This window comes from Corella eumyota, chromosome 3 (genome assembly GCF_963082875.1).
Source record: "Corella eumyota chromosome 3, kaCorEumy4.1, whole genome shotgun sequence".
NCBI classification, from domain to species: domain Eukaryota; kingdom Metazoa; phylum Chordata; class Ascidiacea; order Phlebobranchia; family Corellidae; genus Corella; species Corella eumyota.
In genome coordinates, this window is record NC_137492.1 from 20,139,506 (window position 1) to 20,151,938 (window position 12,433).

General features: G+C 33.7%; 2 protein-coding genes across 4 annotated transcripts; one reads left to right on the forward strand and one right to left on the reverse strand.

Annotated features, from left to right (window-relative positions):
• Positions 1–1,323: 1,323 nt before the first annotated feature.
• On the forward strand, positions 1,324–10,385 carry LOC145745289 (uncharacterized). 3 transcript variants are annotated; one of them, XR_014281253.1, is made up of 20 exons: positions 1,324–1,454; positions 2,088–2,250; positions 2,340–2,420; positions 2,645–2,763; positions 2,831–2,968; positions 3,673–3,839; positions 4,134–4,327; positions 4,943–5,039; positions 5,702–5,845; positions 6,070–6,356; positions 6,613–6,728; positions 6,944–7,165; positions 7,347–7,408; positions 7,467–7,687; positions 8,146–8,437; positions 8,508–8,735; positions 8,793–8,993; positions 9,476–9,602; positions 9,669–9,885; positions 9,944–10,385. XR_014281253.1 is itself a non-coding variant. In XM_082563322.1 (19 exons), exons 1-19 carry the CDS (start codon positions 1,406–1,408, stop codon positions 9,797–9,799), a joined length of 3,039 nt encoding a protein of 1,012 aa, XP_082419448.1. In that variant the 5' UTR covers positions 1,324–1,405; the 3' UTR covers positions 9,800–10,381. The 3 variants fall into 3 exon arrangements, 2 of the variants coding, with proteins under 2 accessions (XP_082419448.1, XP_082419449.1); XM_082563322.1 differs by having other exon boundaries at positions 9,669–10,381; XM_082563323.1 differs by lacking the exon at positions 6,944–7,165 and having other exon boundaries at positions 9,669–10,377.
• On the reverse strand, positions 10,182–12,422 carry LOC145745290 (transmembrane matrix receptor MUP-4-like). The gene is made up of 9 exons (XM_082563324.1): positions 12,370–12,422; positions 12,059–12,144; positions 11,894–11,992; positions 11,717–11,837; positions 11,369–11,551; positions 11,180–11,282; positions 10,975–11,123; positions 10,743–10,912; positions 10,182–10,668 (listed from the first exon to the last, which is right to left on the reverse strand). Exons 2-9 carry the CDS (start codon positions 12,107–12,109, stop codon positions 10,504–10,506), a joined length of 1,041 nt encoding a protein of 346 aa, XP_082419450.1. The 5' UTR covers positions 12,110–12,144; positions 12,370–12,422; the 3' UTR covers positions 10,182–10,503.
• Between the last annotated feature and the right edge of the window lie 11 nt (positions 12,423–12,433).

The following is a 12,433-nucleotide window of genomic DNA, read 5'->3' on the forward strand; positions in this document are numbered from 1 at the left end:
GAAATTTAATATTAAAAATACATTCGTTTAAAGTACTTTCATATTACGTCATCCAACGCATTTTCATCATAGATATGTTTTCATGACATTGCGACAGTTTTTTATTATTAATTTATAGGGGGATTTTTTTTTAATTTTTATGCGTTAAAAATTTATGTCTTACGTCTCATTTTTTATCTGTATGTCGTTATATAATATCGATTCTAGAATTGCCAAGCCGCACTGAAAAACAATTATTTTTGGATCTATTTAATCCCCGTTGTATATCTTTAAAGATTTGGTTGTAGTTATTTGAACAATCGATACAAATTAACTATCGACCCTTTTAAGATCGTTGTCTTTAGTCCAAGTATCTCGTTTAGAGTAATAACATTATCTAGGTTAAAAACAAGATATTAAATTACGTTCTAGAATTCACGACGCAGTTTTAACGTTTTGAATAATGTATTAAATAATTGACTTCGACATTTTTTCAAGATTTTATCAGTCATTGTGCAAAATTCAATCTTGGGGTTTATCTATATTTACTTATGGTTTTTTAAGCTATAAATACGCTACTTGAAGAGAGTTTGGTTAAAAGAAACTACTTGATTAGTTTTCGATCATTCGCGTAACTCTGATTTTGTTGTTAGTAACCTTGGTAACGGATCATTAGCAACTTTATCGCGTTACATTTATTATTGCTACTGAATCAATATTGTTTTATCATTTACGTTGACAACCTGCGCTTCTAAAATTTAAATATATATAGAAATGCCATTGATTTTATAATATAAAGGCCAAACCAATATAAATATATTAATCTTAATTAAGTTTAGGCAAATATTGGGAAAATAATAAGCGCTGGTGTATAGAAAGTCAATAGATTGGAAATTCCCTTATTATTTCATATCAGAAATCAATAGAAAGCTTTTAGAGTGAAATTGGTTGTTGCTTTTGTGTAACTCTTCGGCCGCGAGAATAAATCGTACGATCTATTGTGTTGGCCTAAACAGTCAGTGGTGACTTGGCTTTTTATTTTATTGTGTGGGAACCCAGTCAGTTGACGTGGTGTAAGTTACATGTACCGGTACTAAGTGACATGCTGTCATGTAAGTATTATTTATTTTCGTCCAGATATTGTCAGATTGTATTGTGTTTTCTTATTTTAAAGTAAATCTGTCAGTAAAGTTCAAGATATGTTATTGTTAAATTGTAAGTTAGAAAACCTGACATATTCATTTAAGAATGTCAGTTTAAAAATGAAATTAAGTTACTTTTTATCTGTAGTTTATTTTGTAACCTTTCTTAAATAAATATTAAAATATATCCTTTGTGTGTTACAGAGATTAAGGTTGTATTGTGGTTTTATAAAAGGTTTTATAAGATGAAAATTTAATAGAAACTTAAAATTCTAAATGTAAGAATGGATCAAAAAAAGGGATTACCACCAAAATCCAATGTGATGGAGGAAGGTTGGTATAAACAATTGTTTTTTTGTAGTTTTTGTTATTTTTATACTGCTGGCACTTTTCTAATATAATGTTATAAGTAATTACTAATTGCAATGACGACAGCTAATTACTAATTGACAGGTTCTATAAGTTAATTACACTGCTTGTCCTAAGGCACTTACAAACTTTATTGATTTAAGATCCTATTTAGGTTTAATTAGTTTTTACTAAGGCAAAACTTTATATTAATAAACAGTATTTAAACACAGACTTTTTTAAAACTATAAAATAGTTTTTTTAGTTGTTTTACATCACTTTATTGTTTAAATTTGATTGGCAACGAGGTGTAGTTGTAAGAACTCTTGCTACACCACACATGAGGTCGTGGGTTCGATCCCCACTGCTCTTATGCTGTAGTGCCCTTGAATAAGGCGCTATAAACGGTAACTCCTGCTAAGCCAATATTTTATTAGCAGTTCAATTATCGGGCAATTATAATCTTTAATATCCCAAACTGCTACAGGCAACTCGAGCCTGGGTCAGGGTAACAAATGGTACTCTATGTTAAGGTTGTCCCACATCGAGGATAAAAATATATACAAAAAAAAATTGTTGATGTTAATAGTGTTAGAAATAAAGTTTTATATTATTTAGGAATTCCATCGGCGAAGTATACCCGGTTTGGTGAGAAGATTCGACAAGCAATCCCCGGTCCTATGCAATGTTCGGTCGGATGCGGAGGAAGGAATTGTAAGTGGGAGAACCCTGCTCGCTGGAGTGATGAGGATCAAGCCATCAAAGGAGTTTTCTCTTCATGGTAAAAACTAACTTGTAACCATTTCGCAATTTTGATAAAAGTAATTATGCACTTTTGATTAAAATTTTAATTTATTTTTATTTTTTTAGGGTTTTGGATAACGTTGTTGCGATGTCACGACCTTCATCAGAAATAATTAAAAAATATAAAATGATCGACCAATTCAAAAAGTAAGTAGTTAATACACTTCTAAAGACACCAACTCTTTCTTGTTTATAAACATAAGCATAATGTTGTGACGTGTTTAAGTTATTCATAATCCTTACGACAAATGGTATTGGTGAGGTTTGAACCTAAATTCTTAGGCTCGTAATCTGATGCCATGACCAGTATTAACCCTACCATATTAACCATTTAATGTTACCAATTTCACCTTCTTTACCTATTTTCACAGTCACAACATAAACTCAATCATTAATCTTCAACGCCCTGGTGAGCATGCCAGTTGTGGTCCCCCGCTGGATAAGGAAAGTTTGTTCACTTACAAACCCCAGGAATTTATGGATAACGACAGTAAGTTGTCTGTTTTCTATTTTGTGTTAATTTTACTTTGGGATTAATTAAAAAAATTTAATTTTAGTATTTTTCTACAACTTTGGTTGGAAGGATTATGGAGTAACATCTCTTCACACAATATTGGACATGGTTAAGGTCATGAGTTTTGCTCTGGAGGAGGGGAGGGTGGCTGTGCATTGTCATGCGGGGCTGGGGAGAACAGGTGAGGGGGGGGGCGAATTGGGGTTAAATTTGCTAAATTTTTTTGAAGTTTAAAAAAAAATATTTTGTGTGTTTTTAAAAGAAACTTTTGTTTTCTTTGATTGGCTTTTAAAATTAAATTTTGATTGTAGTTTACAAAACTGAAATTTAATGATTCAATAATATTTACTTTCTGTTTAGTTACATACCTTAATATACCCAATCAGAATTAAAATAGAATTAGTAAATTATTAAATAAATCTGAACTTTGTAATTAAATTGAAGCAAACATTCACTTCAGTTAATATTTAAATTATTTCTGGGTATTGTTTGTTCAGAAATTGGTGGGTTTATTAAATTCTATTTAAGTTTTAACCGTATTTTTTTATAAGGGTTAAATTGGGAATTTTCGTAGTGCTATTTTTAGACTTTACTTCATTTGTTTTCAAATATTTTAAAACGTTAAGTTAAGTGATTTTTAGTAATTATTAATCATTTTAAATTGACTTTTACCCTTATAAATATTACTTTAAAATATGTTTAAAATTCTTTGTATATAAATTAAGTTTTTTATTGAATTCTTTTATGATAAAATTAAAATTTAAGATGTTATAGTTTTAACTTTTACTTATTCTTATAAACTTTGATCTGAAATTTATTAAACATTATGTAAATTTGATTTAATTAAATTAAGTGTGATTTAACTAATTCCTAACTTTTAAACAGGAGTTCTGATCGCTTGTTATTTGGTATTCGCCGAGAGATTGAACCCTGCCACGGCGATAACTCGAATTCGAAAAAAGCGAAATAACTCGATCCAAACTCGAGGTCAAATTGCATGCATCACTGAGTTCTGGCAGTTTTTAAGACCTCTAAGGATTGTGTTTCCGCAGGTGGGTAACATGGGTAATAGGGGGGGATTATTTTAAGGGGAGGGGAATTATTTTGAAGTGGGGGGAAATAATTAAATTTTAGTGAAACTTTAAAGTTGTGATAAAAAGTGTATTTATTTAATAGTTTAATGTTTGTCTAACTGGCAGTTTTTTTTACCCATTTGACCCACTACTATATATTAATATTTTTTATAATATGGTCTTAACAATAGTTGTCAATAATATCCACCCGTGCACCACAAATGGCAGTTTTTGTGAACTTTATTAAAACCATTTTTTCGATATTTGTTTCAGGTTGTTCCGCATGCGAAAAGGTTGACGCTTCAGCAGTTCCTACACAGGCAGAAACATGTTTTACACGGGTTGGAATTGAGGGAGTTGAAGAATGTTCCTAAATTAGTTCACATCGTTTGTCGTCGTTTGTCACAGATTTCATCAGGAGAAATCAACCGCGACAATGAGGATAAAACGTCAGACCCTATTAGAAAGTAAGTTTACGAAAAAAAAAAATTTATTTTAAATTTTGTGAAAATGTTTTCTTATTCTTTAGAACTTTAATGAAACATTGTCACAAAATGTTATTCTTAGAATTAAAAAACGAAAGTCCTAATAAATCTTTTATTAATACTAAAAAGCTTTTGATGAAATAAAAGTTTTATTTATTTAACTTTGTAGTTAGAATGTATCCAATACCAACCCTACCAACAATACATCAATAATTGTTAATATAAAGGCTGAACTATTTATTTAAGGGACGTATAAAGTTATAAAACTAAAATAAAATGACAACTGTTTTAATATTATGTTTTATGAAGTTTGGGATACTGGTATTGTTAAATACAATTCCAAATATTTGAATTTTTATATGAATTTAATATCACATTTTTTTTAATAATGGGTTTGTTAAAATATTGAGTCAATCCACTAAAATTTATTGTTAAAAAATAAAGGATTTTGATTTAAAAAACCCCATACCTTATCGTACCTAACAATTAAATCTCATACTGTAATGATTATGGGAATAATACTGACATTATGTTTTATAAAACACTTAAACCCTTTAGTGGTTAACATTGGAATATTTAAAATGTTTTTATTCACAGATGTAACACGGTTGCCGATATCAAGGAAACCGTTCCTGGAGCTTTCGTCAACGAGAGTCCGATTGAGTCACCAACTGAAGTCTGTGATCACAGACTGGTAAGTAGTTGGTGTTTAGGATTTTCATTGGTAACTGGTGTTTTGTTGGTGTTTAGGGTTTTTATTGGTAACTGGTGTTTTGTTGGTGTTTAGGGTTTTTATTGGTAACTGGTGTTTTTGTTGGTGTTTAGCATTTTCATTGGTAACTGGTGTTTTGTTGGTGTTTAGGATTTTTATTGGTAACTGGTGTTTTGTCGGTGTTTAGAATTTTTATTGGCAACTGGTGTTTTGTTGGTGTTCAGGATTTTTATTGGTAACTGGTGTTTTGTTGGTGTTCAGGATTTTTATTGGTAACTGGTGTTTTAGTTGGTGTTTGGGGTGAATTAAGGATTTTTTGGTGGTTAAATACACAAAAATTGTTTTTGTTGATGTTTTTTTTGGTATTTCTTGTTTCTGTTGGTGTTCAAGGTTTTTATTGGTAACTGGTGTTTTGTTGGTGTTCAGGGTTTTTATTGGTAACTGGTGTTTCTGTTGGTGTTCAAGGTTTTTATTGGTAACTGGTGTTTGGTATTTTTGTAAAAAGTTTTTTTTTTGTTTTTTTTTAATTGAATGGTGTATCAATGGTGTGTAGGGAGAAATAAACAAATATTGGTAACTTATTACCAATTGCTCTGCTATTAAAAATATGTAAAATCAAAATTTAATTTTAATTTTTACTTTAGGACTTCCCTGCAAACTCCCCAACTGATGTTGAAGCAGTATTATCCCCCAGAGTCTCCCGTAGAACCCGCAGTGAATCAACCCCTCGACCCCAATCAGCTGGGGAACTTACCTTCTCTCCCCCATCGAGGATAAACTCCTTCAAGGTCAAATATCAATGAAAAAATTGTTATTTAATTTAAAAAAATAAAACTTTTATAATTTTTATCCATTTATTTTTTAACAAATCAAAAATTTATTACAAACAATTTGTTTTAATTTTTTTAAACCATATTTGACCTTTAAATTGGACTTACGTATTTAAATTGTCCACGCAGCTCCACTAAATGTAGATCAACTTTTTTTAACTAAATTTTTTTCTTTTTTTTAGAAGCGAACAAAAAGTGAAATCTCGATCAAAAGTTTGGAAGAGTCGTGCAACAATTTTGTCGCAGTATCTCCACGACGTTGCAACAGTTGGAACGGTCCCCTCAACAGCGCTGTCGACGAACTCAACTCTGTCGTAGACGAGATTTTAAACATCAACAGCAACAACAACAAGAGATACAAAAGAAGAAAACATGTTGCTAGCGTTGAGGTGGGCGGAGTCGACAGTTTGATTGACAGTCAGGTTGAACCAATCGAAAACGAGATGTTTTCACCAGCTAGAAAATTGAGGTTTGTGAATAAAATATTTTAAAACACAAAACTTTGACTTTAACGTCTGGATTGAATGTTATATACTGAAATAGTGGTTGTATTTTGTAACAACGAAATCATAGAATAGAATTTTCATGCTACTTTGGCATAAAATAATTTAATTAATACTTGGGAGTTAATAAGTGCTAAATAATTAATTGAATTTGCCTAGTATTACCGATGCTTAAATATTTTTGGAGAACTTATAACAAACGATAATTATTTTAATTTAAAGATTATCTGCTGTTGGAAGATCGGAAAAAATTCTTCCCACGGGATCGCCGACAAAAAATCCTCAAAGTTCAGCGAAGGGAAAGCGGAATACCCCGACTTCTCCTCATTCTGAACAAGGTAGTTGTTATTCTGTCAGAACTTCTATAAGATTTTTCCTCCCTGAGAATGCCTTTCTTTGCAAACTTAATCTTAATTCTTAAAATTCTTTTCTTTAAAATTTTAATTCAAAATTTAATTCTTTAGCTTGATTGAATTAGTTAAGAAATGTTAATTAAATTGCATGTTTAAGTTAATTAGCTTGATTGTTGTAATTAGCATGATTATGCATGTAGTTGGTAACCTAGACAACACAAATGATGACATCATAGCTGATGACATCACAAAACCTGATGACATCACAGACCTGGATAATAGCACAACCGGTGATGTCACAATCAACGTCGAGAAACCGAAAATGTTGTCGTACTCGGAAATAACTGAAAAATTTGAGACAGAAATTTGTGAAAATTTAATTGAGGAAAAAGTTGAAGTTAAGTTTCAAATTGGGTCAAAGGGTAAGTTAATTAATTCTAATTAAAACAATAATTAAATTGATTTTGGTGATTTTCTGCATCTTATAATTACTTCTATGATCAGTAAATGAAGCATGATTGTGGGCATGAACACTGGTATGAGCATGATCTTTGTTTGTTCTTATTAAAGATTTAAAATTAACAAATATTTAAACTTTTTTAGAAGATGATGTTGAGGAGGTTATTGAGATCAGTGAACAAGAGGAATTTCTCTCAGACAATGAGGTTTGTGATGTCATAAGTTTGTAACAATAAAAAATGGTTCTAAAATTTTTTTTTTCAGGATCCGTACAAACTTTCCAGTTCTGTTGCCTCTAAAGTAAGTTGGAACCAGATGACATCATCAAACAATGATGTCATACCTCAAGATGATGATGGTATCACTCCACAAGCGAATGACATCACAGAGAGTGATGACATCACACCACAGGGGACACAGGAAGAGGAGAAATTCGAGCGAGAGGTTTCAGCATCCTCCGGAAGAAGGACTCCGCTCATGTACAGGTTGGAGGTTTTTATTTGTTAACTTTCAGAGTTTTTTGTAAAAATTTTCATTTTCCTGACTTTTCACAAACATAAAACCAATCTACCCAGCTCACTATAATTCAAATTTCCAAATCTTTCGCTAATAATAACACGAACAATAGGATTGTCTAGTCGATTAAAGCTTGTGTTCCTTGCTGAAGGCGATCCCTAATCAAAACAACCAAGAATTCTAAAATTTTTATAGAATAAACTTCATTAATGTCAAACCAATATTTTTTGGTTCACTTTATTTATGAAATTATCACAACATTTGTGCAAATAGACTTGAAAAATTGTGTAAACTTTAAAGCCTTTTGTACTTATGTGAGGCAGTGCCATTCAAACCTGTTTCCACCTTTAAACCTTACATGTGTGACAACCTATATTCCTAATTCCTTTTAAAGTTGTAAAATAATTAAAATTTAATTAAAATTTAGAGCTGAGAAGAACATCGACCTTCTAGAAAACAACAACAATGATAACGATGACATCATCAATGATGACACAATCTCATCTGATGATGACATCATAATAGACCAAACATTGATGCCACCCCACCCTGTGGTAAGAATTGAAGGAACTCGCAGTTTGTGTGACCTTACGAAGTTGGCTGATGATGTCACCAGTGATGATATCATAGTTGTTGATGATGTCGTAGTAAAAGAAGATGTGGAGGCTGCGAGAGGATTTGCTTACAAATTAATTGATGATGAATTTCTGTGGGAAAAAGTAAATTTAAATAATTTTAATCAAGTTAACAAAATTTTTAAACTTTTATCTCAATTTTTTTTTTGTTCAGGTTTACACTCTTCAGATAAAAATCAACAGCAGAGGTGACGCGTGGCCTCAAGTGGCCGCTGCCACTGATCCTTACGTCCTGGCATCACTCATGTGGTCATGGATCGAACATTTGTCAGAACCTCTGCTCTCTGACAGTGTTTCCCTTAAATTTATTGAAATTGTTGCAGCTGAGGATAATTTAAATATTGTCGAGAGTTTCGAGAAAACTTTGCTTACACTTGATGAGGTAAACAAGATTAAATTTTTAATTTTAAAACTGGTTTTTTAATTTTTTTTTTTTTAGCCTGTTTGCAAGACTGTCCAATCCATAATTGACCTTATTTTGGGGTTTCCCCCTTTACCCCAGGAGTTAGGGGTCATGGTTGTGAACAGGTGTATTGGGGCGATGACTCAGACTTATAACGACCCCGTAGTGGGGACAAACAACCCAAAAAACAAAGTTTTGTTGTCGGATCGTGAAGATTTAACCACAGCTCAAAAACTGGTGAGTTTTGAACAAAAATTTAAAATGTTTTTAAATTATCTTCTCTGTATTTTTTTAATTACTTTAAATTGTGGTTTCAATGTTGTATTCACCTTTGCTCTTTTATATTTTCTATTAACTGGCGGCTTGGTGTAGTGGTAAGAACACTTGGTACACCACTCATGAGGTCGTGGGTTCAATCCTCACTGATCTCATGCTGTAGCGCTCTTAAGTAAGGCACTATAAGCGGTACGAACATCTGCTGAGCCAGCACTTAATCAGCAGCATAATTACCGGGCAATTATAATCTATAATATCCCAAACTGCCACAGGCCACATGCAACTCGAGACTGGGTCAGGGTAACAGATGTTACCCTATGTTTAAGTTGCGCATTCACCTTACCCACATTGAGGATAAAGATATATACAAAAATAAAATATTTAGTTCAGTATATTAATTTCACCTCGATTTGTACAATTTCAAAGGAAGTTTGTTATTTTAGGAGAAAATCTTCCAGGAATATTTGGATTCAAAATTTGATTCTCTAAACAAACCAAGATACAAGACCCTGGTCAAGAAAAGAAAAAGTGAAATTTCAATCAAAAAACCTGAGTTTAATTCCCTCCAAGGTCAGTATTGTTGTTGTTATGACATCATAATCAAGGTCATTGTTTTTATCAAAATTTATTTTACAGAGTTCAAGGTCAAACCTGAAGATCGAAACGAGGATAAAGTCAACATCCGAGAGTTGAGCGCTCGTTCCGGTTCGTCCACCGGGAGCAGTACAGGGAGCGTCACCATCATGCCCAGCATTGTTGTCTCATGATGACGTCATAGAAGATAGTGACGTCACAATAATGACAACGTTATACTTATCAGCTGTATCAACCTTATTATTATTGTTACGTATATTCATATAGATTGTGACGTCATCGGTCGTTTTTAGATATTGTCAATCCACTTAATGACGTCATAATCGAAGCACGACGTCGTCAAACTAAGAAGCACTTACTTTCGTTCCACCGTATTTCTTCACCGAAGCATGAGATGCAATTACGTCAGTTACTGATGACGTCATAAGTTTTTTATTTGAAGCTGTTTTCTTCCATTTTAATTTTTACTGATTTGTCTTCCCCTGTACCTAAATTTCATGCAATTTGTTTTATTTGCACCTTTGTGACGTCATTACACGTCATTTGTAGATTAAAATATTAGTTAACATTTTATTGTGCAAGGTTCGACGAGAAATTGATTATATGACGTCACTAGTACGACCCACTGTTGTTAAAAGTAAGATTTAGCTTAACAATGGTTCATTGTTTAAATTTTCGGTTGAAAATTCTTTTGGTGACGTCAAAAACAAAGCACAATGACGTCATATTATAACATTTAAAAATAATGACATCACAGATGCAGTAATTAATTATCGATTCAGGGGCATTATGACGTCACTAAAGGCATTATATTATAAAAAATCGATTACAAGGCGTTACAGGTAAAGTGACGTCAGCCATCGACATAATGACGTCATTAACTGGAGCAAGGATTCCGACAAAGAGCAAGAGTTAATTCCTCGAGGAAACCAACATCCGGGAGATCTTCCTGGAAGAACATCCGGGATCCTGATCCAGCAATAGTCCTCAGTTGGGCAAGATATTCCTCGTCCAAGTTCTGTGAACTCGCAATAGCGTACGTCTACGATATTATGACGTCATTATTAAGTGATTATAACGTCACCATTGTATGATAAAAAGTGTTTTTGATCTTACCTGGATTTCTGCCCTTCTTAACCTTCTTACTGGCTCTGTTACGTCATCAGCGCTTACGTCATCCGCTTGCACAATGATGACGTTGCGGGCGTCAGGTCGTTGCCCGTTTCCCGGTGCGAACAATTCAAGGGCAAAGTCCAGCGCCTCTCCGGTCATAACCTCGCCCGTGTCTAGTAGTGGCATAAATCGGTTATTCACTCTATTCACCAACTTTTAAAAGTTAAAACTTTACCTCGAGTGAAACTGATGTTGTTCACTGCCGCGATCAGCTGATCACTATCTTCTATGACGTCGTCATTAAACGTGATTCTTTGTGGAAACACCTGGGAGCCGAAGCGAACAATGGCAGCTTTTGCGCTTTCTTCTTGAACATGAAGTTGGCTGAAAGGAGGTAAATGTGAGGAATAATATTTACTTAAAATAAGTTTTATTTTTACCCGAAGAAAGTCGCCATTCGTCGTTGAAACGCGCGCCAAGATCCACGGTTACGTGACTGGGTTAAAAACAAAATGTCGTTCCTTAAATACGGGGGACAGGGTCCTTAAAATAAAAAAAAATAATAATTTTATAGAGAGCAGAGGTGAGCACAAAAAGCGATTTCGTCCAATATAAGCAACAACTCTTACTCGCACAACATGGCTGCGTGTGGCTCCATCTACCGGTCTCCAAACATCTTACTTCCCGGTTCTCCAGGGGCTGCACAAAGTGTCGGGGACTGGTGCACTGGAACCTACATACTGAACCCTGACGGTTCCCGGAACTACACGTCCGGACCCCGTTCTCGAACCGGGGGCGTGCCGGGCACGGGACTACAACACAAAAGGGTGTTATCTACATTTTCATTTTATATAGGACTGAAGATCTTAAGTTTAATTCTTGCTGCTGACATGTTATCTCAAAGTTGATTTTTATACTGCTGACGTGATAATTAAGGGTGAATATTCTAGAACAAAGAACAACCAATCAAAACTCACCTCTGGGTCCCAAACAAGGGTCCGAGTTCAAGTTACATCGGTAACCCTGGCAACAGCAAGTACAAACCGACTTCAGCCCGTCCTTGTTGCACACCGGAAGTCCCTCCCTATATGTCGTCACCTAAAAGTTCTCACGTTATAATTGTGACGTCATAAGCAAAATATTGTTGAGCTTACCTGACTTCTAGCGTTTTCGCGACACGCTCGTGTTTGCTTGCATTTCTTTGTGACGCTTACTTTCCCATTATGACGTCGAACAACTGTTTCACACGATCTCTATTAATATATATTATGACGTCATAATAACTCGGGTTCTGCTTATTATTGTTACTTTATTGTTACCTGATTGCCCTGGCACCGCTGTAGTTCACCATTGAAGGTGCAATCGAACATACTCGGTTCGTTCTGACAAGTAAAACATCGCCGACCTGCGTAATATTACGTCATAACTAATGCTACGTCGTCATAGTTTAAGCTTACGTCACTACTAGTTATAATAACTTAATTACTAAACTGTCAATCAACGCCCAGTGAAAATTTATTAAACCTTTGACCACGCATGACCTATGACGTCACTAAAAACATAAACTACGTCACACACCGTCTAATATTATTCTAATTAATTCAACAATCGATGTATATTAAGTAATTACCATAGCATAGTTGAGCAAAGTAGACAACCACGATCAGCAAGTGACTTACAAGTTTCATATTCTC

Excerpts from the sequence above, each read along its gene's own strand:
- LOC145745290 (XM_082563324.1), bottom strand. The coding sequence starts at position 12,109 with ATGTTCGATTGCACCTTCAATGGTGAACTACAGCGGTGCCAGGGCAAT. Across the intron at positions 11,993-12,058 it reads AGCGGTGCCAGGGCAATCAG|AGATCGTGTGAAACAGTTGT; the intron begins GTAACAATAAAG and ends ATATATTAATAG. Across the intron at positions 10,669-10,742 it reads TAAGAAGGGCAGAAATCCAG|ACGTACGCTATTGCGAGTTC; the intron begins GTAAGATCAAAA and ends ATAATATCGTAG.
- LOC145745289 (XM_082563322.1), top strand. The coding sequence starts at position 1,406 with ATGGATCAAAAAAAGGGATTACCACCAAAATCCAATGTGATGGAGGAA. Across the intron at positions 2,251-2,339 it reads AAAGGAGTTTTCTCTTCATG|GGTTTTGGATAACGTTGTTG; the intron begins GTAAAAACTAAC and ends TTATTTTTTTAG. Across the intron at positions 7,166-7,346 it reads GTTTCAAATTGGGTCAAAGG|AAGATGATGTTGAGGAGGTT; the intron begins GTAAGTTAATTA and ends AAACTTTTTTAG.